Here is a 27602-nt window from a genome sequence, read left to right on the forward strand (position 1 = left end):
CTAGCTTAATAGGTTATTATATATATACTAGTGGACCCAACAGACGTTGTCCTGTACACACGTCTTAAATTTGAAAAATCTGTCCAGCCGTTAGGAGGAGTTCACTAACATACACATGAGCAGGAGAATTATATTATATGGACGTAATTGAGAATCTAAACCAATCTCAAATTCACTGAAACAAACAAAAAGTCATCAAAATCGGTCTAGCCGTTTAGGAGGTAGTTTAATTGGGAATCTAAACCATTCTTGTATCCACCCGAAGACACACATTAATCTCAAATTCACTGGAACACACAAAAATCTCATCAAAATCGGTCCAGCCGTTCAGGAGGTAGTTCAATTGTGAATCTAAACCATTCTCGAATCCACCTGAAGACACACAGAAAGTTTCAATAAAATCGGTCCAGCCGTCTAGGAGGAGTTCAGTGACATACACACGCACGCAAGAATTATATATATAAAGATATATATAGGTTAGTATAGTATAATATTGCTTTCGTAATTTATACGTCCAGATAAAGTCTCTTGCTGTTAGGCAACCGATAAAAAATGGCCAGCTTTATTACTTTAGTGTGCGTGACAAGCTGCGTCTTACACTCGCGATTTTTATGACATTTTGTGTTAGTTTTTTTTTTATGAAAATACAGGACGAGACGAGCAGGACGTTCAGCTGATGGTAATACGCCCATTATAATGCAGTGCCGCTCAGGATTCTTGAAAAGCCCGAATATTGAGTGGCACTACAATTGCGCTCGTCACCTTGAGACACAAGATGTTGAGGCTCATTTGCCCAGTAATTTCACTTAGCTACGGCGCCGTTCAGACCGAAACACAATAATGTTTACACATTACTGCTTCACGACAGAAATAGGCGCCGTTGTAGTACCCATAATCTAGCCGGCATCCTGTGCAAAGGAGCCTCCCACTGGTGAACGTGAATTATTGCTCAAAATCGAGGTTAGTTCTAAACTTAATTTTTATCATCGTTTTTACAGCCGTATTAGTCTATCTAAAAATATAAATGATCTAAGCAATATTGCATAGTTGCATTTTTTTAATAGATCAAAATAGACAACTGGGAGTGTTTCCGTACCGTGTCTTCGCTTTCAAAGCGCTATTTGTGTCTGAGGTGGAGTAAGTGAAACCAAAAAGAATTATAATGAAAAAAAAGGATTGTGTGGTTTTATGAAACCACGGTAAAAATGAAACTTTTTTTCACATTATAGACATTTAACTAAAAATTTTTGGAATAATATTCCATTAAGGGTATAAAGATCACTTAATCAATCTTAATTTTATCCTTGGAAAATTGGATTGATAATGGGAAATAATAAAAGTAACAACATTAACATTAAACACTGACAAAAACAAACAAAATAGCGTGGAGCGCTGGCACAAATGAGTAATAGTCTATACACTACACGGTCAGCTGCTGCAAACTATAGGCGCCGCCCGACCGTCACGCGACATGCAACATACAGACGAAAAAGTTAAAGACGATGTAATAAAAGTTTCACTTTAATAAATTTTGAGAAAATAACTTCTAATGATTTTTCAATCGATGATGAAAATGATTGACTATATTCAAATTGAGATTTTAAAACATATTTTATTAACAAACATGTATTGCAAAACATTTTATTATATATATATATATATATATATATATATATATATATATATATATATATATATATAAAGTGTTGAAAATTGGTCCACAGAGGCTGTACTAAAATCTCAAGTAAAATGTACCAAGAGTAAGAGTTTTTTGGGTGAGAGAGAGAGTTTCAAGGGAAAAATAGACTGGATTGCATTACAGAATCGTGGAATAGAAATGTCTATGGACTGTTAACACACATGTACATATACATAGATATTTTACATGTAGTTATTATTATTAATAGTGTATTTATATTTAACGACATCAATTTAATCACTACTGTTACTGTACACACGCTACAGCCATTGCATTAAAACGTGTTCACAGCGAATACAATATTAGTGGCTGTACGCGAATGTTATAGAGCACAAATTATTTATTTATTAAGCGAGCTTGCCATTTGCAAAGTTCATTAGAAATAACCACAACAAATAATTGAAATTGGACAATTTCAAAATAACAACCGCATACAGATCACTTTAATAAGTGTTTAACACTGACTTTGTGTTTTATAATTTCTAGTTCTATAAATTCAAAAGAGAATTTTTGTCGAGTGTCTATTTATGGAATACAGTGAATTTGGCTTGCCTTTATAATCATTCAGTTTTACAATAATTATTAACCCCCTTATTCATAATGGTCCGCTTACTTTAAAAAGCCGCTAAGCAGCTTTTTTCTCATTCTGACTTAGGTGAATAGAAGAAGAAAGAGTGAGAATTAGCAATGCTTTAAGTTAGCAGACTATTATGAATAAGGGGGTAAATAGCTATAATATTTTAAGATCTTCGAAATGCCTTTAATACGTAATGACACAAATAGCGGACAAAACAGGGAATGGAATGAGCATCATACAGCCTCTTCGCATCAAACTCGTAAATTTTTATCAATAATGTCAAATACAAAATAATGTGATTAATTTTAATCATTCATCTAGTGTTGCTATTGGCATTCTAATCTTTGTTGAGACACGTATAATTTCGTGGCCTTTTTCCGACCAATATAATTCTTACTTATAAGAAATCTTTTTTTTTATGTAATAGGAGGACAAACGAGCGTATGGGTCACCTGGTGTTAAGTGATCACCGCCTCCCAAATTCTCTTGCAACATCAGAGGAATCACAAGAGCGTTGCCGGCCTTTAAGGAAGGTGTACGCGCGTTTTTTGAAGGTACCCATGTCGTATCGTCCCGGAAACACCGCACAAGGAAGCTCATTCCACAGCTTTGTAGTACGCGGAAGAAAGCTCCTTGAAAACCGCACTGTGGAAGACCGCCACACATCCAGATGGTGGGGATGATATCCTAACTTGTGGCGTGTCGAAAGAAATCCTTAAAATAATAATTTGGCTAAGGTTTTTTGTCCAAGATTAATATGCTAAGCCTAATAGTTAATCGATTTGAAATGTAGCGTCTAAAAAGAAATGTTGGTTATGAGAAGAATGAGTAGAATAAATTGACTGAGAACATATTGTATTTTAGTTAAGGTTATTTTTTCAGCTTTATTGTGCTTCAATTAAATTGAATGCGCAAGTAGTGGCATCAGTCCCAAGGAGTGGTATTGTATGAGGTGATGTTTATAATAATAGTATTACCTCTATAGTGACGCTCTGATTGGCAGCGGGTATAAACCGATGCGTACACAGGAGCCTCTCCTCTATGTTCCAGAACACGTGATGGTGGGCTGGAGCTGACACCCCGCCATGGGGCGGGGCTGCAAGCCCGTAGTGCGTTGAGGCACATGTGGCGTCTGGAGATACCGTGCCTTCATGTTGTTCTGAGAAACAAAACTCTCCGGTACTTTCTAGTAGCAGTTTCTAGTAGTTTTGCAGTCTGGTTGGTGTGGTTGTATTGTGGTACGCATCATCATTTTGGATTTTGTGATGCGTTATGGCTCAAATCATATCGCCATTATTGTAGAAATATGAAGCTGCTTACCATGAAGTACTACATCTGCTCTTTAATACTTTTTAATGTTGTATCTACTTTTTGTGCTAAACAATTATCTGTTATTTATATTATGTCTCAGGTATATCTACAGGACGGTTGCATGTGTTTAATAACTCAAAAATGAGGATCACAAAAATATGGGCCCTATAAAACTATGATAAACTTATCATATTTACAAACTCACCATCGTGAAATGCAAATGCTCCGTCAACGAATTCTTCTTCATCAGCACTTTGCGACGCTGCTCTTCGAATCAAGATCGTTAAATTAGCACCTTTCGAAGTGACAGCTTGGCGGACAAGGAATCTTCCAGAGGGATCGCGAGCCTCTCTCACAGAGGGTCCACAAACCCGTAAAAGTGCTCTGTCCCCTCTCTCGTATCTCTCGGATCGGTCGCCACGATTCCCAAAGTCATGAAGCCCTTCCAATATCTCAATATGAGACCGACAGCTTTGCAACCTATTAAGTAGTTTTTATGATTGTATTTGACATGAACAACTATACAATTTGTTATGTTTTGAAAGTGATAACTATCACTTCTAGGGTGAATTACACAAATAAATCTGAAAACAAAATTTTATGAACGGTGCGGGATTCGAACCCGCGATCTCTCGCGTTCAATATTTGCATTTTAAGAAACTGAGAGTTGACAAATCATTCAAGATTTTATAAACGATACGTTACTCGAACGGTTGGCTCAGTTGGAAAGAACACTCGCACGGAACGCGAGAGGTCGCGGGTTCTAGTTCCGCATCGTGCATAAAATTTTGATTTCAGTTTTATTTGTGTAATGAACAAATACAATTTCGGCGTTGAAAAATATATCACTCAGGCATACTCAGAAATAATAATAAAAAAATGAGCACCAATTTTTACAAAGCGATGATAGTAAATTAGCTTGAACTTTTTTTATAGAAAAGGAGGACAAACGAGCGTTCGGGTCACCTGGTGGTGATCACAGCCACTCAAATTCACTTGCAAGCACAGGAGCGTTGCAGGCCTTTAAGGTGTACGTGCTTTTTCTGAACTTACAGAACTATGTATTTTATGTATTACATTATATTTTTACCAAATAATAAATACATTTCGTGACATTTTTTTAAAAGAATTCCGAAAAGTCAGACGTACCAGTTAAATTTAAAGAATAACTTACAAGTTACAATGTTTATTAACTACAGGGTTATATTATGTGTTATAACATAACTGCGGTGTTGCAATTTTGCAATTGCAAAGTTCCATTGTCTTTACTAACTGTTACCCGTGACTAAATTAGTTAATATACTATCAACTCAGTCGTTTTTGAGTGATTCTTACAATCGCTGTCACATGTATAATATTATTACACAGTATATATTTCTTATTTTATTTAGATAATAGCCGTTCCCGCCCGCTTCGCTTGACGAATTTTAAAAGGAAGGAACGTTGGAATTCGAAAAACAGGGATAATCTAGGATACATTTCGCATCGAATGGTGGTACATTCATTTCGATACGATCAGATGGTTTAGGCGTGAAAGAGTCTCAAACAATCACCATTTTCATTATATATATATAGAAGTAGTAGAATTTTTATGTCATCAACTCTGCCAATAAGGTGTAATAATTTACATTTTTTTATTTAAGTTCAAAATTAATTATAACAAACAAAGCCTTTAAATTTTAGCTACAGAATATACAAGACACAAAATACTTTACCTTAGATTATAGTTAAACAGCGAAACTTGAACAACATCTGCGGGTGTGCCAAGCAAATGTATCGCACACTGAGTTCTCCAGGCAGAAGATCTAGTATCAAAATGTCCGGATCTCGCTCCACCCGCACCATACCCTCTCACAGTCGCACCACACCCCACTCGACCGTTAATTGATATCTCGTTTGATATAACATCGTTTTCTATCGCTAACTTGTCCCCTGTGAAATACGGTTTTATTGCGAAAATATTTCCTTGCCAAGAATATAAATTGCTACAAATATGGTAACCTTTCCTTACTTAATTTAAAGGCTTTTTATGGTGAGATGCATATTATAACTTAATGATACTTTTCTGAAGAAATAAAATAATTCACGATGTTTGAACATGACATTGACACATGACATCCTATTAATATATCAAATTTAAAAAGAAGATCTTTGATGTATTAACTGCATTTTCAATTTTTCTAACAAAAAATAATTGTATTATTAACATAATTAATTAGTTTTGCTGATAGAAAGAAAAAATATATTTTTTAATATTACAGTATACATTTATTCAACAAGTGCTTTCATATTCCTTTCAAATTATTCAATTTTTATTATAAGTCACAAAAATGATGAATGTATACTGCTGCTACTTGCGTTCTCATAGTGTTACTAGCTGACCCAGTAAACGTTGTATTGCCGGTATTAAAATCGCGATACAAAAGTAACTGTTGATCCTAGATAGGTGAAAATAAGAAGTTGTATGTATTTTTTAATGCTGACTCATAATAAAAAAAATGTCGTAAAAATAAAAAAATAAAAATTTGGCGTGGACCACCCTTAACATTTAGGGGGATGAAAAATAGATGTTGTCCGATTCTCAGACCTACCCAATATGCACTCAGAATTTCATGAGAATCGGTCAAGCCGTTTCGAAGGAGTTTAACTACAAACACCGCGACATGAGAATTTTATATATTAGACATAATTTTTTTATAATACTTACCATTAAAGATAAAGCAGCTTTTTAGCTATTAACACCGATTTGTATTCAATTCGTTACGAAGTTGCTATCGATAGTTAGTAGAGATACGAATATAACTTGAAAGTGTGAATAGTGGCAGCAATATTAAAATACTAGCTGACCCGGCTAACGTTGTTTTGCCATGTAAAGTATAATTCACACGATAGTTTTATAAATAATAGCCTATGTGTTATTCTGGTGTGTAAGCTATATTATTGTAAAGTTTCATCAAAATCCATTCAGTAGTTTTTGCGTTAAAGAACTTTAAACATACATCCAGACATACAAACTTTCACATTAATAATATTAATAGGATAATAGGATTGATTACTTTATGTGTTAATAAGCGTTACCAACGTCATGAACTGCCATAAGACATTAGACATTTTTGACATTATTTGACATTATAAGTTTACGACATATGATTGATTAGATTAGATTAGACATTCCAATTAATTATAACATTTATTTAACTACTTACTGTGTTAGTACTGTTTTATATATTTATAACTATAATTTTAGAAATAACTATAATAGCAAACTATATTCAATTCTTTAGCTAATTTGATTCGTGTAAGTTAGTTGGCACTACTGTAGTGCCAACTAACAGCTGGTAATATCATCACTGTGACAGTCGTGCTTAGCGTAAACATAACTTATTGTGAATTGTAAGGGGTAACGCTTCCCAAATTGTGTTAAACGATGATAAATTGTCAGTGGAAACTATAAACACAGATATTTAAATTTGAATTGCGTTTAAATTACCAATCCCTTCTACAATAGCTTTCCTTAATCTTAATCGTTAGGCAAACCCGATGCAATCCATTTGAATTTATGCCATTAACATCAGAGGATCTGTGGTCGTTAAATTATATAATATCGCTAATTGAACTTACCATGATGTGTATGATGGGTAAGTGCAGCTAAGGGTTCCGAAGCTGCAAGCACTGTTGGCGGTGGTCCACTTGTTTCTATCTTCTCTAGGAACTCCAACCTTGCGATGAACCCATTGTAATCGTAAGGTGGAACTAGGGGACCGGAACTAAACACAGACAACAAAATCAAATAATTAAAAAGAGGTTTCTTAAAAAGAAGTAAAGACACTCAGATGTTATAAATTTTATTGTTTCGGAATGGTTGTACTTAAACAGACTTGGCAAGTCTTCTTTGCACAGGATACCGGCTAGATTATGAGTACCACAACGGCACCTTTTTCTGCCGCGAAACAGTAATATGTAAGCATTTTTGGGTTTTAATCGGAATGCGCCTAATGAAACTACTGTGCAATTGAATGCTGTAGAGGAAACTAAAGCGGAGCAATTAAGTGGGGAAATCAATGTTGGTGGATGAAAAGTTCTATTTTTAACAGGGCCTAGAATTGACCGACAGGTTCTCATTCGAATCATATTTTTTTTATTATTTACTATCTATATAGTCCATTCAGGTTATCGAACAATTATTAATCATAATATAATAAAATATTATGTTGTTATTTTCTGTCTGTATATAGACTATCTTCTCTCTTTTTGCAGTATCATCGAACATTTTCACCAGTGGGAGGCTCTTTTGCATAAGATGCCGGCTGGATTATGGATACCACAACGGCGCCCATTTCTGCCGTGAAGCACTAATGTGTAAACATTATTGTGTTTCGATCGGAAGGGCGCCGCAGCTAGTGAAATTACTGGGCAAATGAGACTTAACATCTTATGTCTCAAGGTGGCGAGAGCAATCGTAGTACCGCTCAGAATTTTTGGGCTATTCAAGAATCCTGAGTGGCACTGCATTGTAATGGGCAGGGCGTATCAATTACTATCAGGTGAACCTCCTGCTCGTCTCGTCAGTGAATGGATGATAAGGTTCGGTAAATAATTTTAGAAAGTAAGTAAAAGGTAATCATTATTTATTACTGTGACAAATTCATTACTAGTTCTTTTCTTGGAATTATTTACTGTATGTGTATGTTTAAATTAGATGCATATCGATAACACTACCTTCTGTTATTTTTTCAACTAAAACAACTTCATTACAGGTTGCCTGGTAGAAATCGCTCTTAAGCGATAAGGCCACCTATTGCTTTTTGTAGTCTCGATGTTTGTTATGTTTAATTATTATGTGGTGTGCAATAAAGATAAAGATATATTTCATTACATATTTTTCTACCGTTACCTGATTAAAACAAATCAATAAATTATGCATATAAAAGCTAGCCAACCACAGATTAAATGGTGACGTATGTATAAATTAGAGGATATGGCATTTTGCTAATGCACTAGTTGGATTTGTAATGGAACGTGATAAATAAACTTTTCCAAAAATAATTTATTGAAATAGGCGTTATTATGTGGAAATCCAAAATTATCCAAATCCATATCCATAATCCGTAAATGTTTTGAGTTTTCCTGAGTGTTAATTCCGCCAATATTCGCCTTCAAACAATTCGACACATTTTTTCCTCTACACGAGGCGCCCTCGGGAGATATAGATCAGAGACTAGTCTCTTGAGGATGCCTCGTGTAGAGGCGAAACTAGCGTCGAATTGTTTGAAGATGAATATTGAAGGTCCTCTTGACAATAAAGTAATGACTCGTTTTTAACGGATCTACTGCGTTACGGACTTCCGCATGTCAATCAATGTCAATGGTGAAAAGTTGATGAAGCGAATGCATATCATATTTGCAATTTTTCATCCCCGAGGTCACCTAGATGCGTGTCATAGACGGATTGAGTTAGTTATTAGCGAGAAAAGGTATTGAATGCATTGCGATGTGCATATCTTTATAAGATAATATTATTTATCTACACCCATGCTTGGAATCCTCTTTTAAAGATTCTAAAACAGTTAGCTTACTGCTAACATTAAAAAAGCCAGTCCTAGTAACCATTACATCATCCAAACGAGTGTTGTAATGAAGTTCAGTACAACATTACAAAACTCGTTTGGATAGTGTAATGGTTAATATGGTATAGATGAAGTCTTGTATGTAACTGTAGTGTTATAAGGGGTAAAATAACACTCATGTTAATTACACAACATTGCATTATAACTATTAGCACGCCTTTTATGAAAATAAAAAATGGCATAAACACAATTCTATTAAAGATTTAGCTTAATTAGGTAGATCCCTCCTAATGGCTTTAGACCTCATAGTATTTCTGCAGAGGTATCATTCAAAACCCACAAGTTATTTTTTTATGGAAAAGGAGGACAAACGAGCGTACAAGTCACCTGGTGTTAAGTGATCACCGCCACCCACATTCTCTTGCAACACAGAGGAATCACAATAGCGTTGCCGGCCTTTAAGGAAGGTATAATCGCTTTTTTTTAAGGTATCCATGTCGTATCGTCCCGGAAACACCGCAAAAGGAAGTTCATTTCACAGCTTTGTAGTACGTGGAAAAAGCTCCTTGAAAACCGCACTGTGGAGGACCGCCACACATCCAGATGGTGGGGATGATATCCTTACTTGTGGCGTGTCGTGCGAAGGTGGAATTCAGCGGCAGGAATCAGGATCTGACACATCTGGGGCATCTACCATGCATCTCAAATGTCGTTATTACTATAGTGGTAGAATAAATAGTTGTACGCACTCACTTAAATTCTAACAGCAAATTTGGTCCTGGTTGTTCTAGCGTGGCGCTTCGTTCAGAGCAGATAGAAGCTAACAGCGGTGCGGAAGGTGAACTGCCGGCCCGAAGAGTTAGATAATCCGATGAGCAGTGACTAGATAACATAAAAAAAATAGCTATTAATAATTGTATTATCATAAATTTAATGATCGATGGAAAAGATCTAAAATCAACACTAAGCTGTAACCCAGACGTAGGTATATACCTAAGTATGAATTTATAACTTTTAAACAATAAATTTCCATTTTTCCTTTTTTTTGATTAATTGAATAATAGTTATTTATAAATCTCAGCAAACTATTGTGTTTGATATCTACATTACAAAGCATGCGTAACAAATGTCTGTGATGTTAGCCATTCTAAAGTCATCTATTTAGGAGTAAATCTTGGGTCCCTTAGCGGAGGTGACATAAAACAAAATATAATAGTTTTTTTTATGAAAATAAGGAACGAGACGATAATGACGTTCAGTTGATGGTAATTGATACGCCCTGCCCATAACAATGCAGTGCCGCTCAGGATTCTTGAAAAACCACAAAATTTCTGGACAACTGCGCTCGTCACCTTGAGACATAAGTTAGTCTCATTTTACCAGTAAGTTCACTAGCTACGACGCTCTTCCGACCATAACACAGTAATACTTACACATTACTGCTTTTCGGCAGAAACAGGATCCGTTGTGGTATCCATTATCTAGCCGGCATCCGATTGAAGGAACCTCTCCTTTGCACAGGATGCCACATTCAATGGGAACACTAAAGTTCGTGTCCTATCCATTTAAAAAGATCTGATGTGATCAAAGGTAAATTAGAATGAGAAAAACATAAAAAACATTCAAGAAACAAAGAGTCACTTCCATGATAATTCAATGCCATCCATTTTTTATATCCACACCAAAATATTTATTTAAGTTTTGTTATTTACATTGGTATTAGTACCCACTAATATAACGAAAGTGGTAATAATAATAAACGCTACACAAACTGTTCAGCAGTTCGAAATGTTGTAATCCATTGTGACATTATATTTTAGTATATTCAGCTGAATTTCAATTAACCTATTCATAGCTCAAGCAGAATTGAAAGCATCAATTAAACAGAATGGACGCCCTACTTTACAAAGTTGATAATGTCACTGTAAATTTTTAAGTAACGAATAGGGGTAGCAGACAGAACGACGTCATTTTATTTACTCACTAAACCGATTTAGTTCGTCAGCTATTTCAAACGAACAGAACTTTATACGGGTACGATAATGCTTTTAGAAAAAATTCTTTTATTGCGGTTTTCAACAATGCTTCTGATATGTTTTTTGTTTCAAAGAATTTATAGGTTATATTGAGAGAGATATTATTCCAGGAAAATCTGTTTAATAACATCAAATTCTCAAGGCTTGTGAATGATTTTTCATTGTTTAATAGTTTTACCAGTGGGAGGCTTCTTTGCACAGGATGCCGGCTAGATTATGGATACAACAACGGCGCTTATTTCTACCGTCAAGGAGTAGTGTTAAAACATTATTGTGTTTCGGTCTGAAGGGCGCTGTAGCTAGTGAAATTACTGGGCAAATAAGACTTAACATTTTATGTTTCAAGGTGACGAGCGCAATTGTAGTGCCGCTCAGAATTTTTGGGTTCTTCAAGAATCCTGAGCGGTATTGCATTGTTATGGGCAGGGTGTATCAATTACTATCAGCTCAACGACCTGCTCTGTCTCGTCCCTTACTGTCATAAATAAAATGTTATTTACAACTATATTTTGTATATTTGCCAGTGAAATAATATTGTTGCTTACGATTCGAGCTAGGTACCACATGGAGCCATTTTCTGTTGTCAAGCAGTAACGTACGAGCATTATTGTGTTTCACTTTGAAGTGTAGCGAATGAAATTACTCTGCTAATGAGTACTAATATCGTATGCTTCAAAGTGACGTCAAAGTGCCACCTTTGTACCTAATGTGACTTAGCGTAACATTGCTAAGATTTTAAGTTTTGCTTGTAAATTGCAAATACAATTTAACAAATAAAAAGTAGATAGCTTTTTGTAGTCAGCTTTTTACAAAAACATTTAGGCTGATAAAAAGTTTTGTATTTAGTATTTGTTATAAGTACCGTATTTTGTTTTACGAAAATAAGGGTCGAGGCGAGCAGGACTCTTAGCTGATGGTAATAATTGATACACCATACGCATAACATAGCAGTGCCGCTCTTCCGCGATTCTTGAAAAACCCAAAAATTCTTAGCGGCACTACAATTGTTGCGCTCGTCACCTTGAGACATAAGATGTCAAGTCTCAATCTGGGAAAACCCAGTAATTTCACTGCATTGTAATGGGCAGGGCGTATTAATTACTATCAGCTGAACGTCTAGCTCGTCTTGTCCCTTTTTCTTAAAAAAAAAACAATTTTGTCTATTTTACACCTCAGTAAACATTGAGAAAAATGCCCAAAACAAAGTTGATTAAAGAGTTAGTGAAGGTACAACATAACCTAATCATAAAGAACTTTATAATTATCTTAATATAAACTTGATTTGCACGCTCACCAGCTCGGGAAAGGGAATAAATTTTGAAATTTTCCGGTGCGCGGGAACTTAGCTAACAAAAGGGAGACGAACAAAAACTCAAGTATTTTATTAACAAATTTTCCTTCTGAATAATATAACCCGAGGAACAACGGCAGGTAGGTTCAAATAAGTTTCGTCGACTAATTTAGACTGTATTAGGACTTTGACTTTCGCTCGGTGAATGAAAACATTGATATTACCAAGGAAATATATTTAAACATAATTAAACGGCTAACATATAATTTACTAACTTGTGATTAATCTTTCTTGGAAATTTATAAACCTAAAATTTATTTATTGTGTAACGTTTACGTTAAATGTATTACACTTTATTAATTGAGAAATTGTAATATGCAAGTATTTTTGTGTTTTGGTTTACAGGCATTTTTTTTTAAATTCTGCAATAAAAATATATTTACTTATTAAATAGCGGGCTATTGCTCCATTCCTAAGCTATGGTTTCATTAATAAAGTAATTTATACCACTTTATAATTATATCTTTACTTTTATTGATAAAGGATCTGTTTTTTTTTATAAATTACTTATTATTTAATAGCCTGAGTGCGGTCGCTCCTTTCCCTATCTGTGATATCATTAAAAAAGTCATAGTTATAGTCAAGCTTCCCTGTTTGCCGATGATCTAATGATATATAGAGTAAATAGTAATAATAGTGATTGTAATTTAATTCAGGCTGATCTCAATAATATACAGGTATGGTGTTATAATATTAATATGGTCTTAAACACAAAAAAATGTCTTGTGATGAGGTTTACCAGAAAAACCATTCCTAATGTATAATATAATTATTACATAAATAACTCTGAGCTCGAGGAGGTGTTTGAAACAAAGGACCTCGGAATTATCGTGGATTCAAAATTAAATTTTAAGGCACACATAGATTCTGTAGTTTTAAAAGGTGTACAAAAGCTGGCTTTTTTAAAACGAATCACGAAAGACTTCAGATTAATCAATACTAAAATCACTTTATATAATACTCAAGTATTTTAGAATATGCTTGCACAGTCTGGAGCCCAAGCTATAGCATTCACTCGCAAAGACTAGAAACCATACAAAGGAGATTTACTAAATACTTGGCATATAGTGCTCAGGGTATATCCCACAGAAGCACTTATAGTGACAGAAGTAACTTTTTTAAGTTGAACACTCTCTATAACCGACGAAATAATTTAGGTTTAGTTTTCTCATATAATTAATAAATGGTTTTATTTATTGTCCTAAATTATTAGAAGCTGTTAAAATATACGTCCCTCACAACATGCCTCGCAAAGCTAATTCGTGTATTTTTGATATACCACGCTATCGAACAAACTTAAGGTCATTTTCACCAGTACCACAACTGCTTAAGCAGTACAATGAGATAAATAAAAAATAGTGAACTTAGACATATTTTCCAATAGTCTACAAGAATTTAAACGTAATCTTCGGAAACATTACAATAAATAAAAACCACTCGGTATTTATAGAAAAAAAAAACATCTTTTATTCTTTTTATATTTAAAAATTTAACTTTTGTACTTAACTTAAAGTCTATATTCAACTTTAATTTGTTATTAAATTTTATTTTATATTATATTAGTAATTAGGTAATAATAAGTATGTAATAGTTAATAATTGTCACAGCAGCAACTGTGAATGTTGTGTACATCTGTTATAGATACTGGCATCAGTAATGTAATTTCCTGGCTATTGTTATGAAATTGTTATGTGTGTACGGTTGATGTATCATTAAGAATAAATAAATAAATAAAAATAAACCTTTACCATTTCCAACGCTAGCGACCATCCAGCTAGGTTGTAATCAAAATGTTAAAAAATAAGTTTTTATGATAAAAAAGGAAAAAAAAACTTACTTTCGTGGTAGAATGATAGATGTAAATATTATCTTGACCCTCGTATGTACTGAGTTAGTAGCGAGCAGGTATCGACAGCGGCGATGTGGTGGATACAGGCCCGGATAGCCAGGACTGGCCAACACACAAGGAGCCGATCTACACGACACATCTTGGTACAACCAGTCGCAATCTGTTGAACATACAATGTTAATTATTAACCGTGTAATAACACGCTTCACGGCTTGTATGACATGGTTTGAGCCTTAGGTGTTATGCTACACGAATTCTGTTTAGCTATTTCTAAATTTGTATACAGATTAGTTCGTCTATCTATATACCAACTTACACTGTTGTATATTTTGTTTTAATTCTCATAACGAATACTTAAGCTAACCTTTTTTAAAAGTGAAAACCTCTTTAGCGGCGTTGAGCACTTTTCTTTGAATGGGTATAAAATGTTAAACTCGCGTCAGGACATGTGACCTGATCGAGAATTCGTAACTCTCTGGGAGAGTGTTAATTAAAGATAATTTTTAAATGTAAAATAATTGTAATAGTTCTGAAGTGTAAAATGTTTTATCTATCTATATATATATATAAGAGATTTCCACGTATATAGTCACTCATCACGATATCTCTGGAAACATTGGAGCTAAAGAATTGAAATTTGGTAGGAATGCTCTAGTACCTTTATACTGATAAATAAAGCGATTCGTGCGAAACAATTCTATAACCATTCCAAAATATTCAAAAATGCACAATGTTAATGTTCAAGTTTTCACTTTTACCGACACTCCCGGAGAGCAACCCGTTATTTTTTCATTTTGACTTATATTTGTGGCCTGCCGTGTTTCTCGCAACCGTTCATCTAAGGCATTTGTTTTCGAATGTTTTTTTTTGTTGTTTAATGAGTGATTATAAATACTTCTAATATCTACTAGAGGAATCACAGGAGCGTTGCCGGCCTTTAAGGAGGGTGTACGCGCTTTTTTTGAAGGTACCCATGTCGTATCGTCTCGGAAACACCGCACAAGGAAGCTCATTCCACAGCTTTGTAGTACGTGGAAGAAAGCTCCTTGAAAACCGCACTGTGGAGGACCGCCACACATCCAAATGGTGAGGATGATATCCTAACTTGTGGCGTGTCGTGCGAAGGTGGAATTCAGCGGCAGGAATCAGGTTAAACAGCTCTTCGGAACACTCCCCGTGATAAATGCGGTAGAAGACACACAATGAAACGACGTCTCTACGCAACGCCAAGAGATCCAGCCGTTCACAGAGCACTGGGTCCCCGGTCTGGGAATTTTGTCGTTAGAAGAACGTTGGCCGGGTCAGCTAGTATTTCAATAAAAATCAATGTGAACTATATACATAACGAGTAGGTGATCACCTAATGTAAATAGTAATGTTCAAGTAGGTTCTTATTTGTTAATTTATTTCAAACTACTACCTTAAGCTCTTCTGCATTAAGCAATCGTTTATATACACACACAAATTAAATTTGAAAATAATAATCAAGAAAGATGCGGGACTCGCACCCGCAAACCCTCGCGTTCTGTACGAGCAATCTTCCACTAAGCCAACCGTTCAATTTATGAACGATGCGGGACATAAACCTGCGACCTCTCACGTTCCGTGAGAGTATATTATTTGTGTATGTTAATTATTTTCAAATTTAATTTGTTTTAAAAATGGGGGTTTTACATTTAAAACAATTACATATTGTTTAGCGTTTATATGTGATAAAAAAAATTACAAAAAACAACCGACTTCAAACAATACAATAACCTAACTAAAATTAGATTGTATAAATATACGCAATTATTTTTATACTTTTTAGTGCATATTATATCTATTGTTTCGGAATAGTGTTTTTGAAATCGGTTGTTTTTTTTGTTAAATTTTTTTATCACATAACTTGAATTAGATTAATTAAGTAGTTTTATAAAAATACGCAATTATTTTAATACTTTTTAGTGCATATTATATCTATTGTTTCGGAATTGTGTTCCTGAAGTCGTTTGTTTTTTTTGTTAATTTTTTTTATCACATATAAACGCTAAACAATTTGTAATTAAACTAACTATTTATGTAAATATGTGTAGATATACTAAATTTTTCAATGTAGCAATGATAAGCGCTTTGCAATTTGACTACAGACGGTTGGAAATTCTGCCACAGATCGCACCCTTACTGTAAGTCGTTAAGGAGTCCCATTGATCATCATATTCGACTACGACAATTATTTTACCATAACTAGTATATTGATTCTATATGGTAGACCTAAATATCCAGATAGCATTAAAAAGATTCGGCCGAGTATCGTTAATTTGCTCCTAAGAATTGAAGAGTTCCGTTACTTTGTCATAGATTCCGTAACCAAACTCTCACCAAATTATTTTTGAAGTTATATCCTTTCCAATAAAAAAAGAATCGTCGAAATCGATTACCGCGATATTGAGTAATTCGTATATTTATCATCCACTTTGCTATACGAAAGTATAGCAAATTTAAGACTTTTATGGTTTTCTCATGGATGCCATTGTCAGATTTTGACCAAATTACAATGGGACCACACGGAAAGCACCAGCTTTCAGAATTATCAAAATCGGTTCACCCCGTCGAAAGTTTTGAGGTAACAAACATAAAAAAAATACCGACGAATTGAGAACCTCCTCCTTTTTTGAAGTCGGTTAAAAAATGAAAATACTTTCTACTACTGTTGTTAGTTTCGTTGCCAAGTGGAGAAAAAAATAATAATAGTCGCACACTGAATATATTTTCTTCATCAATGTAACAATATATCTATCTTTATAAATAGGTATATCATATTATATATGAAATTTGTAACTTAGGTTAACAGACATAAATAAAAAATTATGAAATATAACTTGTAATTTTTAAGCAATAATCTACAGGTGTCTTATGTGTGTTAGGTTAGGTTAGATATCCCGTTTTGATGTATATCGAATTTATCAGTGGGAGGCACCTTTGTACAGGATGAAAGCTAGATTATGGGTACCACAACAGTGCCTATTTCTGTCGTGAAGGAGTAATGTGTAAGCATTACTGTATTTCGATCTGGGTGCCGTAGCTAGTAAAATTACTGGGCAAAAGAGACTTAACATCTTATGCACTGCGGCACTGCATTCTAATGGGCAGGGTGTATCAATTACCATAAGCTTGTCTCGCCCTTTATTGTCATAAAACAAACTACTTATATAATGCTATTAGTATGAGATAACTATTAAGATTTCAAACTTTTACATTTATTTCTTCGCAAATTAAAAGATTCGAAACTGGCTGGGTCACATTAAAAAATATTATCATTTTCGCTTTTAAATAGGGAACAGGGATTAAAATTTACATAATAATTCACCTCTAAAATGGATTCACTTGTCTGAGAACAATACAAAATTTAATCGCTTTCAAAAAGTGGGTGAGGGCGCTATCACCGCGTAATTTCAATGTACTATCGAGGAAATTGAATCGTGCCCTACCTTAATATCATTTTCCTACAGTCATAATAAACAATTGGGTTAAAATTCACTTGAACATACATTTCCTCACTGACCTCTACTATATACCACTGGACTGGCAGCTATCAAAGTGCTTATGTGCCTGTTTGATATTCGCCATTTTGGCGCTGTTGGACATGTAGCGAGAGTCGGCGGTAGTAAAACTAGTGATGACAACCTCGGCAAACATGGTGGGAAACAGTTTAAAAAAAATGTGTATTACGTTGATTTTTGAAGAATAGATAACACGGAAAACGAACAAAATTAATTCAAAATGAAAAAAATGAATAAAATAAATGCAAGGCTTATTCTATATAGGTTTACTGTATGATGCAAGAATTTTATTTAATGAAAATAAGGGACCAGACGAGCAGGGCGTTCAGTTGATGGTAATTGATACGCCCTGCCCAATACAATGGAGTCCGCTCAGGATTTTTGAAAGATCCAAAAATTCTGAGCTGTGCACTACAACTGCGCTCGTCACCTTGAGACATAAGTTGTCAAGTCTAATCAGCCCAGTAATTTCACTAGCTACGGGGCGCTTCAGACCGAAACACAGTAATGCTTACACATTGCTGCTTCATAGCAGAAATAGGCGTCGTTTTGGTACCCATAATCTAGCCGGCATCCGGTAAAAAGGAGCCTCCCACTAGTAAATTTTTATACATATAGAAATCAACTTTTCCCTCAGGGCTCGTTTGATGAAGTCACTCCGAGTACAACAACAATGGTCCTGATTGAGTTTGTATCTTTGAGTTCTTAGGAGACATTAGCTCATGAAATCATGTAGGTGTGAGGTCACAAATTTAACAGTAGAAGGCGCCTTTGCACAAGATGGCGGCTAGATTATGGGTACCACAACGGCGCCGTTTTCTTCTGTGAAGCAGTAATGTGTAAGCATTATTGTGTTTCGGTCTAAAGGGCGCCGTAGCTAGTAAAATTACTGGGTAAATAAAACTTAACATCTTATGTCTCAAGGTGACGATCGGAATTGTAGTGCCGCTCAGAATTTTTGGGTTTTTCAAGAATCCTGAGTGGCACTGCATTGTTATGGGCAGGGCATATCAATTACCATCAGCAGAACATCCTGCTCGTCTCCAATAATTGAAACAAGACATAAAAACAAGAATCAAATTCAATATAATATCATATAATATATGAAAATCATATAAATACACACACAATGAAAACCTTTCTCTTCAATCGTATAATCCATATAGTCAAAAGCTCGAGGATACATAAAAGATATGCCGAGTAAATTGGAAGGAAAGATAAAGAAAAATACCCCCACGTAAAACTGAGGGAAAAAAACTTGAGATGAGTCTACCTGCTAAATTTAACGGTTCATTACTCCCTTCGAGCCGAACTGATATTGAAGAATAAAACAATATTATATAGTCGATACTTTACATTGATTTTATATTGGATACTAGCTGACCCGACTGACGTTGTTCTGTACATAATAAATAAAATACAGTTTTTTTTGTCAATATATTTTCACAACAGCAAGAATTGTTGTTTTAATGAAATTGTTTCACAGCAGAACTGTCAAACAGTGCGTCAATAGTTTCTCTCATAGAAAATATGCTCATACTAAACAAATATTGGAAATAAAAATAATTATGGAACCCAAATCTCTCAGGTTGAACTAAACTGCACTCCATGAAGTAATCCCCATTAAAATCCGTTCATTAGTTTAGGGAGTTCACTGGAAATAAACAGCAGGACACTGGATTTATATATAATGTATACTTTTATTTCGATGTTTCTTTGATAAACGGTAGCATTACGCTACTTTATAAAAAAAAAATAACAAAAAAACATCCGACTTCAAAAACACAATTCCAAAACAATAGATATAATATGCACTAAAAGTATAAAAATAATTGTGTATAATTTATACAATCTAATTAATTAATCTAATTCTAGTTATGATTATTGTCCGGATAGCATAAAAAAGATTTGGCCGAGTATCGTTACTTAGCTCCTAAGAATTGAAGAGATCCGTTACTTTGTCATAGATTCTATAATCAGAACCTAACCAAATTCTGACCAAATCTCTTAACTTTGAAGTATATCCTTTCCAATAAAAAAAGAATTATCAAAATCGGTTTACCCAGTCGAAAGTTATGAGATAACAAACATAAAAAAAAAACATACCGACGAATTGCCTCCTCCTTTTTTGAAGTCGGTTAATAAAATACATTTTAAAATATTAAAATGCATGAAATTGTAATTGAATTCTTACAAAAGGTTTTTGTGTAAATTAAACTGAAAATGTTGACCTGCAAATTATTAAAAATAATATATAAATAATTAAGCTTTTATGCATATACCTAAAGTAATAATTCAATTAATTATTACTCGCATTGTAGTAGTACATATAAAAGTCTTTATTTATTAAACTCTTTTATATTCCAGTTAAATAATGTGTGTAAGAAATGATTTAAGTTTTCTATAGTGTTAATTCCACCAATATTTGTTTTTAAACAATTCGACACGTGTTTCGCCCCTACACGAGGCATCCTCAGGACGTGTTGTCTCGCCAAAATCTGGCACGAGACTGATTTTTAGTCTCGTGTCGTCAAACAAATATTGGCGCAATTAACACTAAATAAAACTTAAATCATTTGTATAATTATGGATTTCCGCAAAGTAACGCCTACTTCAATAAATGTGTGTAAGTTAAGTAATTATTTTTTTATTAAATATCTGGCTCCATTAACTTGTACCCTTTTCTGTATTCCTGTTCCGATGAAGGCCTAGATCGACATAAAGCTATTGCTTTATCTTCCATCATACAAACCTACTTCCATCATCTTTACATGACCAAACTGCAACAAGTAAAGTTCGCAGTAAAAATTGAAAACTAAGAAATATATATTTTTATTCAACTCCAAGAACTGGAGTGGTTACTACTTATTATATATTTATAGCAAACATACGACGTATATAGATCCACAGAGCAGTCTACTGCCTAGCACTTAGAATAACACCGTTGAAGCGAAAACGATCGATAAGCCAACAGGAGCAATGAACAGCGTCCAATCCATTATTCACATTTCAGGGTTTCATTTTTCAGGTGTGACTTTATTAGATTTTTTGCTTTATGTATCGTTAATCTTATAATCCTTTTTTATCAACAGTATTAAATAACATTTTAATTTATTAAGGAAACTTACAACTGTTGATAATTATGTCGACATATATTTGTATATAAAAAAGCTATTTACTAGTTTTCACATATTATTTATGATTCTAATTACTTTAAAATAATCCTAGAGAGTTACGAGATTTTATAATGCGTTAGATTAAACAATTTGTTATGTTTTTAAAGTGATACTCACTTCTAGTATAAGTCATTTCTAGGATTAATACACAAATAAAATTCGAAAAACGAATTTGCCGACTATGCACTGGCACGGAACGCCAGAGGTCGTGGGTTCGAATCGCGCATCGTTCATAAAATTTTATTAGCTGTTCTAAGTATAGAATTAGTACTTAATACTTGCATCATAGTAAGTATAAAAATCTGTATGGTTAAACAAGACCTTATTTTTTTAAATAAAGATACAATTAATGTTGAAACTAAATTCCACTGATGGTCTTTAATCAATAGTTCCCCTTACAGTAAGCAAAATTATTTTAACTCAAAATAATTTTGATTATTAATGTTTCAAATCAGCACACTCTTATTTAAGGAGTTATGAGACTTATGAAGGCAAGCAATTGATAAATTTTCTCTAGGTATGGTTATGGATTGTAACGTGGTACAGTTCAGTACAGCCCTGTTTCACTGCGACCAATGTGATCTATTGTGAAGCCACTGTTAACTATACCTCACTGCTAAGATTGATTATTTTTATGAATCTTATTATATCTTTTACAGTAAGCTGACGTATCTCAAGTGGTTTGGACTTCCCAAAGAGATGCTATGTTTACGCATTATAGGACCACATTCAGAGAGAATGTGTATGTTTCTAAGTCGTATACTCAGCCTAGTGAAACTCTCTACAAAAAAGCGATTCACTCGATTGTATGACATGTGCAGTCCTTTAAAGATTGACAAATGACGGCTATAATCTTGTAAAAAACGGAGATAGCCAAATTCCACTACGTTTTAGGCAACTGTTCGCTTTCAAACTTAGCCGGATAATACTTCGTCTGCAATTGCCATACTGTATTTACTACTATTTCAAAATTTAAGTCAAACGACTAAACGTTTCATACTAATCTAAATTCCAATTTTTACCTAGGCAGTCCCGCCTCTTAATACGAAGTATTTACATCCTCTCTGGTATACTGAGCGGGCCTACGATTGGCAACACCAAAGTGATTGGACTGCTCCTCAATGTTATTCGTCTCATTTTTCTTTTTAAATTCCACAAGATCTGTATTAATTATTCTTTATTACTGTTACAAATTATGTCGAAATTAAATATTTTGTTTCCTTTTTTCACAATATAAATTTTGCCCTATGTTCTGTAGTGTAATTATGTTGCTAATAAAGTTTATTATTATTATTACAAAATGATATCAAAGCGTAGTATAACTAAACACTTGTCTGAATTTCGAGTTAAGTGCAAGTAACTTCAGATATTTTAACATTGTATGCAATTTCGCACTTTGCTGTTCCTATTACGAGCAACAATGTAACATCATGAGCATATAGTGAACGAGCGAATCGTTATGAAAAATATAAGTTTACGTATCATTTCCTTTTTGATATTTTCTTTAAAATGTTCTGTTCTTATCCCTATAAGATTTTAAGAACAAAACATATAAAATAAATAATTGCAATTTCATCCACACATAGGAATAAAATAGAGAGTGATCGAATAGTACAAAAAAACACTTATTTTCGTCTCTATATGTAAAATATTTTAGCCAATCCCACAATGTAATATTTATTCTCGAACTCATATTCAAAAGCTGATCTTTCGGTCTCTTGGAAGTCAACTCATTTCCTCACAAACTACAGGCATATAGTCAGGAGTTAACAAATCCCTCTGCTCTCAAGCCTATGGAAAGCCTCAGGAACCACCAACTCTTGGCATATCTAAAGGATTGTCAATCGATCAATGAATGATTGAATAGCTGTATATGGTCAATCTTTTGTTTCTGCCAAGTACGGATTATTAATTTTAAATTAATTAATCTCTGGTCTGGAGAACCCAAAAGAGAAAAATAGAATTTTCTGTGCGGCGTTTCCAGATCAATAGAGGTCCCTTCAAAAAAATTCGTGTGATTCGTCTGATCCTCTAAAAATTATAGGCTATCGCATCAGGATACGGACGTGCCTGTTAAGTTATCTATTTAATTTTTTGTCATCATTAATAAATTCAAAACTAAATAAATATGTTTAACTTCACTACCATACCTTTTTTGGAACAAATTGCGCTTTGAGAGAGAAGAAAGGAACGACAAGTTTCAAAGACATTTTGTTTTAATTTCTTAATAATTATTACCTGTATGTGGTATTCTAGAACCGCCTCGTGGATGAAACCCAACTCCTTGTGTGTTACTCAAGGAGGTAAAACTGAAGAAGGCTAAGAACTGTGATCTCACAGTTTTTTCTTTTATCCTGGGGAAAAATAAAACGATTGAAATAAAAAGAACTAAAGAAGCTAATGTATCTAAGAATAGATAATTATTTTTGATTGGTATAACAGGCACAATGGAAAGCAAAATATGAATACCTAAAGTAAGTAAAATAAATGCATACCTAAAGTCCAGTATTGAGGCTCCATGATCAGCAAAGAGAACCACTGGAGGAGTGTACCTCTCATTGGCTCCACATAGTCTGGTTTCCGCTGCACCACTAGCATCCTGTACAGCACTAGCACCACCAAGTTGAAGCCAGCCGCCAACACAACTAAATTCAAAGGACACTCTAATAAGTACGATTTATTGAATTTAATTAATTAGAAAGGTGGAACCAGTTCACGTGATGTTAAGTGATAACCGTCGCTCACGCAATACTCCAACACTTTTTTTATGAAAATAAGGGACGAGACGAGCAAGACATTCACCTGATGGTAATTGATATTACTGATTACATTCCAGTGTGTACAGGACTGTTGAAAAACCTCAAAAATTCGGAGCAGTACTACAATTGCGTTCGTCACCTTGAGAAATGGGTAAGATGTTAAGTCTCATTTGCCCAATAATTTTACTAGCTACGGCGACCTTCAGATTGAAACATTTCAACGGCCATTTTATTCTTCATTTTAATAGTAAATAATATAAAATGTGACTTCAGTGACAAGACCATCGATTTGTCCATCGAAAAGTAGCATGTGAATAATGAAATAGAATGATAAATAAAAGTAATCTCATCAAATGATATTTTATAATCAGCAATAATTTCCACTACTATAATATTTTCTTAATGCAAACAATTCGATCAACCATCCGAAGTGAGCGGGTGCCGGGTGCTGAAGGCTTATTGGTCAAGTAATTATCACAACATTCCGTAAACATTCGCTATTGGCTACTGGGTATTTATATAGTATCTGTGTCATATGAAAGCGTTAGTCTTTTATTAGGCATCTGTGGGTTACAAGGCTGTTGCATGGAACGTAAATACTGCGAAAGCTTATAACACTTTTCCGTTATATTTGGAAAAAGTTGTATAAGACTGTAATGGCTGCCGTTTGAATAATTCGGGTAGAATAAAGACGTCAAATTTCTCAAAATGTGGTTTTTCTCTTTCAGGATAAGTTTGGCGCTCGTTTTTAGGTTTTGAAATTTTAGAAAGCTCAAGACTGTATCAATAAATAGTATAAATGACTTCTGTAATACAATTGTAACTGAATCTTGGTGGAAAATGAAGAAAATTAAATATTTATTGAAATTTATTGTTCTATTTCTTTTAACTAATTTAAGAAACCATTTTATAGTTTCAGATGGATTTTTTATTTATACAAAGTAGTAAGCTTAGGAAAACTAGTTTCTTTTATTTCATCGTACAGTGAACGGAGATACATGGAATACTTAGATCAAAGCTACAAATGATAACTAAGAATTTTGTCTGGATTAATTCATGTGACATTTTTATCAGCATTCAGGGAAGTACAAACGAACGACATGCACTTTTGAACAATTCGAAAATGCGGGTATTTAATAATTTGTTTTTCATTCAATCAACTCAAACAATTTACGCTGAAAATGCTCTACAGTGTCGTTGATTAAGTTTGGTACAACAAGAACTCCCATATCTATAAATTTGTAAATACAATGTTTGCTTAGAAACGGAACTAGGTGAATTTATATCTAGCTAAGCATTGTCGAGGAGTTTCCAAGTTTCGTAACCACGAAATCAAGACAAAAGCAAAAGTTGGGATATTGTGTTTCAAACGGGAGTAAATCAAGCCAAGCGACCAAGTAGGTTTTGGTAATGAGAATCTTATGCACGGGGTTTTATATTGTATATCTTAGTTACACTGTTAAATTTAGTTTGAATTGCAATTTCAGCATTAATGAATCGAATACGGCTTTATAAATAAACTTGCTTTCAGTTATAACCGAGAATCAAACTGAGACTAAGCAAAAGTTTGACTATCGGCCGTTTTCAATAACCTAGACGACTAACGATAGACGTAGACAAATCTATCCTTTTACGCTTACTTACTACTATATAACTATATTGGACATAACTATGGATAGATAAGATCTTGTCATTAAAAGGTGACGGCAATGTATGCGTAAGTTAAACTAAGGTTAGATAGGTTATTGAAAACGGCCGTATATCGCTGACAATTATACTGTCAATACAATGATAATTCTGAAGTTTTCCGAATGTCAGGCAGACTTGCAAAGAAACGTTGTATGTCCAAATTAACCAATCATAAGCAAAATGTCTGTTTGTAAACACTTTGCATATTCTTGGTTTATTTTCAGACATAAATTTATACCAAGTTTATTTGTAAGGCTGTTAAATTCTTGATGAATTGAAAGGCTTGTTCTTCAAACTTAATTAAAAAGTTTGTGTGTTAACTACATTTAACGGAGATAAAACTTTGATCCACATTCATTCACTTAATTTGAAGTATAAACAATTCGATTATGCTTTATTTGTTGATCTTTTGTCGATAAAAATTATACAATGCCATTTAAATTTTAACAAAAAAAACTTGGTTTATCAGTTACCATTACTTAACACAATTATAAAACAATATGTCAAAAAAATTATTCTACGACAAAAATAAATGACGAACAAATTTCATTCAATTCACATTTTTATTTGTATTCGTTAGTTCTTCGTCGCTTCTGTCTCTCCCGCTGCTTGGATTCCTGAATCGATACAATTTTTAAGCAGAGTTTTACTTTAGCGACTAACCCGGTCGTTTGGTGGAGGTTCAGCAGAGGGCGCTTCTTGTGTGAAGGACGCGCATTCTGATTTATAAGCCTTTTATGTAGGATATTTTTGATAGGATTTTCTATAATTTTAGACATGATTTTGGAAAAGTATAATAATATGTAATAATGCTCCTATTTAACATTACAAAACAAACTGCATATTTACTATCTCTTCATCATAGACCAATTTTTTTCTGGTGCTTAATTGAAAATAAGTTATTTTTTGACTTTGTATTGGAGACCTTGTACCCATAGACCATTAATTTGCATGGTAAGCAATAAATCGTGAAAGTTACTATATTAGAAACACAGATCTTTTAATAATCCAAAGTAGCCATTAGTGACTTTTATGATTATGTGATTACTACCTGACCAACGAGCGTGAAGCGACAACTCACCTTAGTTGATTATTTGAATTGTGTGCCTTGCTAATATTATATAAGTATTAGTAGTCTTGTTGTTTATAAGGTTCATGATTGGTAAGCAATTATTGTAATGGATAAGTATATTATTTTAAAGAACTTACCTTGAACCATTAAATCTTCCAACAGAAAGTAGTCTGTATATTTGGATCTCAACTCGTTGTCCCGCATCAGGCTGCAGTAGGTAAGAGCAGTATCCAGGACCTTCGATTGAAGGAGACTTGATTTGTCCGAAAGTCTTCCCGGATTTGCTTCTGAGAATCCGGGAATCAATGGTAATGTTGCACACTGGACAAATAAAGATTGTATTAGATCAAAATAAGATTCAGAATTTTAAATGCACATCATATTTTGTAACATATCATCAAAAATATACAAACTCACTTTTTACTGATGAAAGATGGAAATCAATCTTAATTCAATTAAAATATTAATAACTATATTCTAAAATTGTATACAGAAAATGATTACAAGTGAAAAAGGTATCAATAGATTTTTACGTTGGTGTAAAGTCTCTGTAATAGTGTACAATATAAAGTTATTTAAGCCAATTTATGAATAAATGTAAGTGAAATAGCCTGTGCAGAGCTTGAGTGTGCCATTGTTGTAAGTATATACAGACCCCCCGATGCATTATATGAGTTATTTGAGAGTGTATTGGAGGAGGTTCTATCAAAATTATCAGAATCTAAGAAATATATTATGATTTGTGGTGAATTTAATATTAACTTATTAAAAAAATCCACCACAAGTATTAGATTCAAATCTTTGTTTAAATCATATAATTTATAAAATATTTTCTTAGAACCTACTAGAGTTACCAGCACCTCTAAAAGCTGTATTGATAATATTGTTACTGATTATAAACCTATTTCTCAATCAATAATTTCTGTCGGTCTGAGCTCAGTTTACTAACTGAGCTCAGACCACTTTGGTCAATT

At 33.8% G+C, this 27602-nt stretch overlaps 1 protein-coding gene across 1 annotated transcript in view; it reads right to left on the reverse strand.

Annotated features, from left to right (window-relative positions):
- The window catches only part of LOC126966579 (uncharacterized), a 121841-nt gene that overhangs the window by 46474 nt on the left and 47765 nt on the right, over nucleotides 1-27602 (reverse strand). Inside the window, exons 4-12 of the mRNA XM_050810714.1 lie at nucleotides 26766-26949; nucleotides 23604-23753; nucleotides 23347-23462; nucleotides 14379-14550; nucleotides 9908-10036; nucleotides 7209-7354; nucleotides 5303-5519; nucleotides 3793-4067; nucleotides 3254-3435 (exon numbers count right to left, since the gene is read on the reverse strand). Of these exons, the coding sequence (XP_050666671.1) occupies nucleotides 3254-3435; nucleotides 3793-4067; nucleotides 5303-5519; nucleotides 7209-7354; nucleotides 9908-10036; nucleotides 14379-14550; nucleotides 23347-23462; nucleotides 23604-23753; nucleotides 26766-26949 (1571 nt within the window). The remainder of the gene's footprint in view (nucleotides 1-3253; nucleotides 3436-3792; nucleotides 4068-5302; nucleotides 5520-7208; nucleotides 7355-9907; nucleotides 10037-14378; nucleotides 14551-23346; nucleotides 23463-23603; nucleotides 23754-26765; nucleotides 26950-27602) is intronic.

Source organism: Leptidea sinapis, chromosome 10 (assembly GCF_905404315.1).
Source record: "Leptidea sinapis chromosome 10, ilLepSina1.1, whole genome shotgun sequence".
Taxonomy (NCBI): domain Eukaryota; kingdom Metazoa; phylum Arthropoda; class Insecta; order Lepidoptera; family Pieridae; genus Leptidea; species Leptidea sinapis.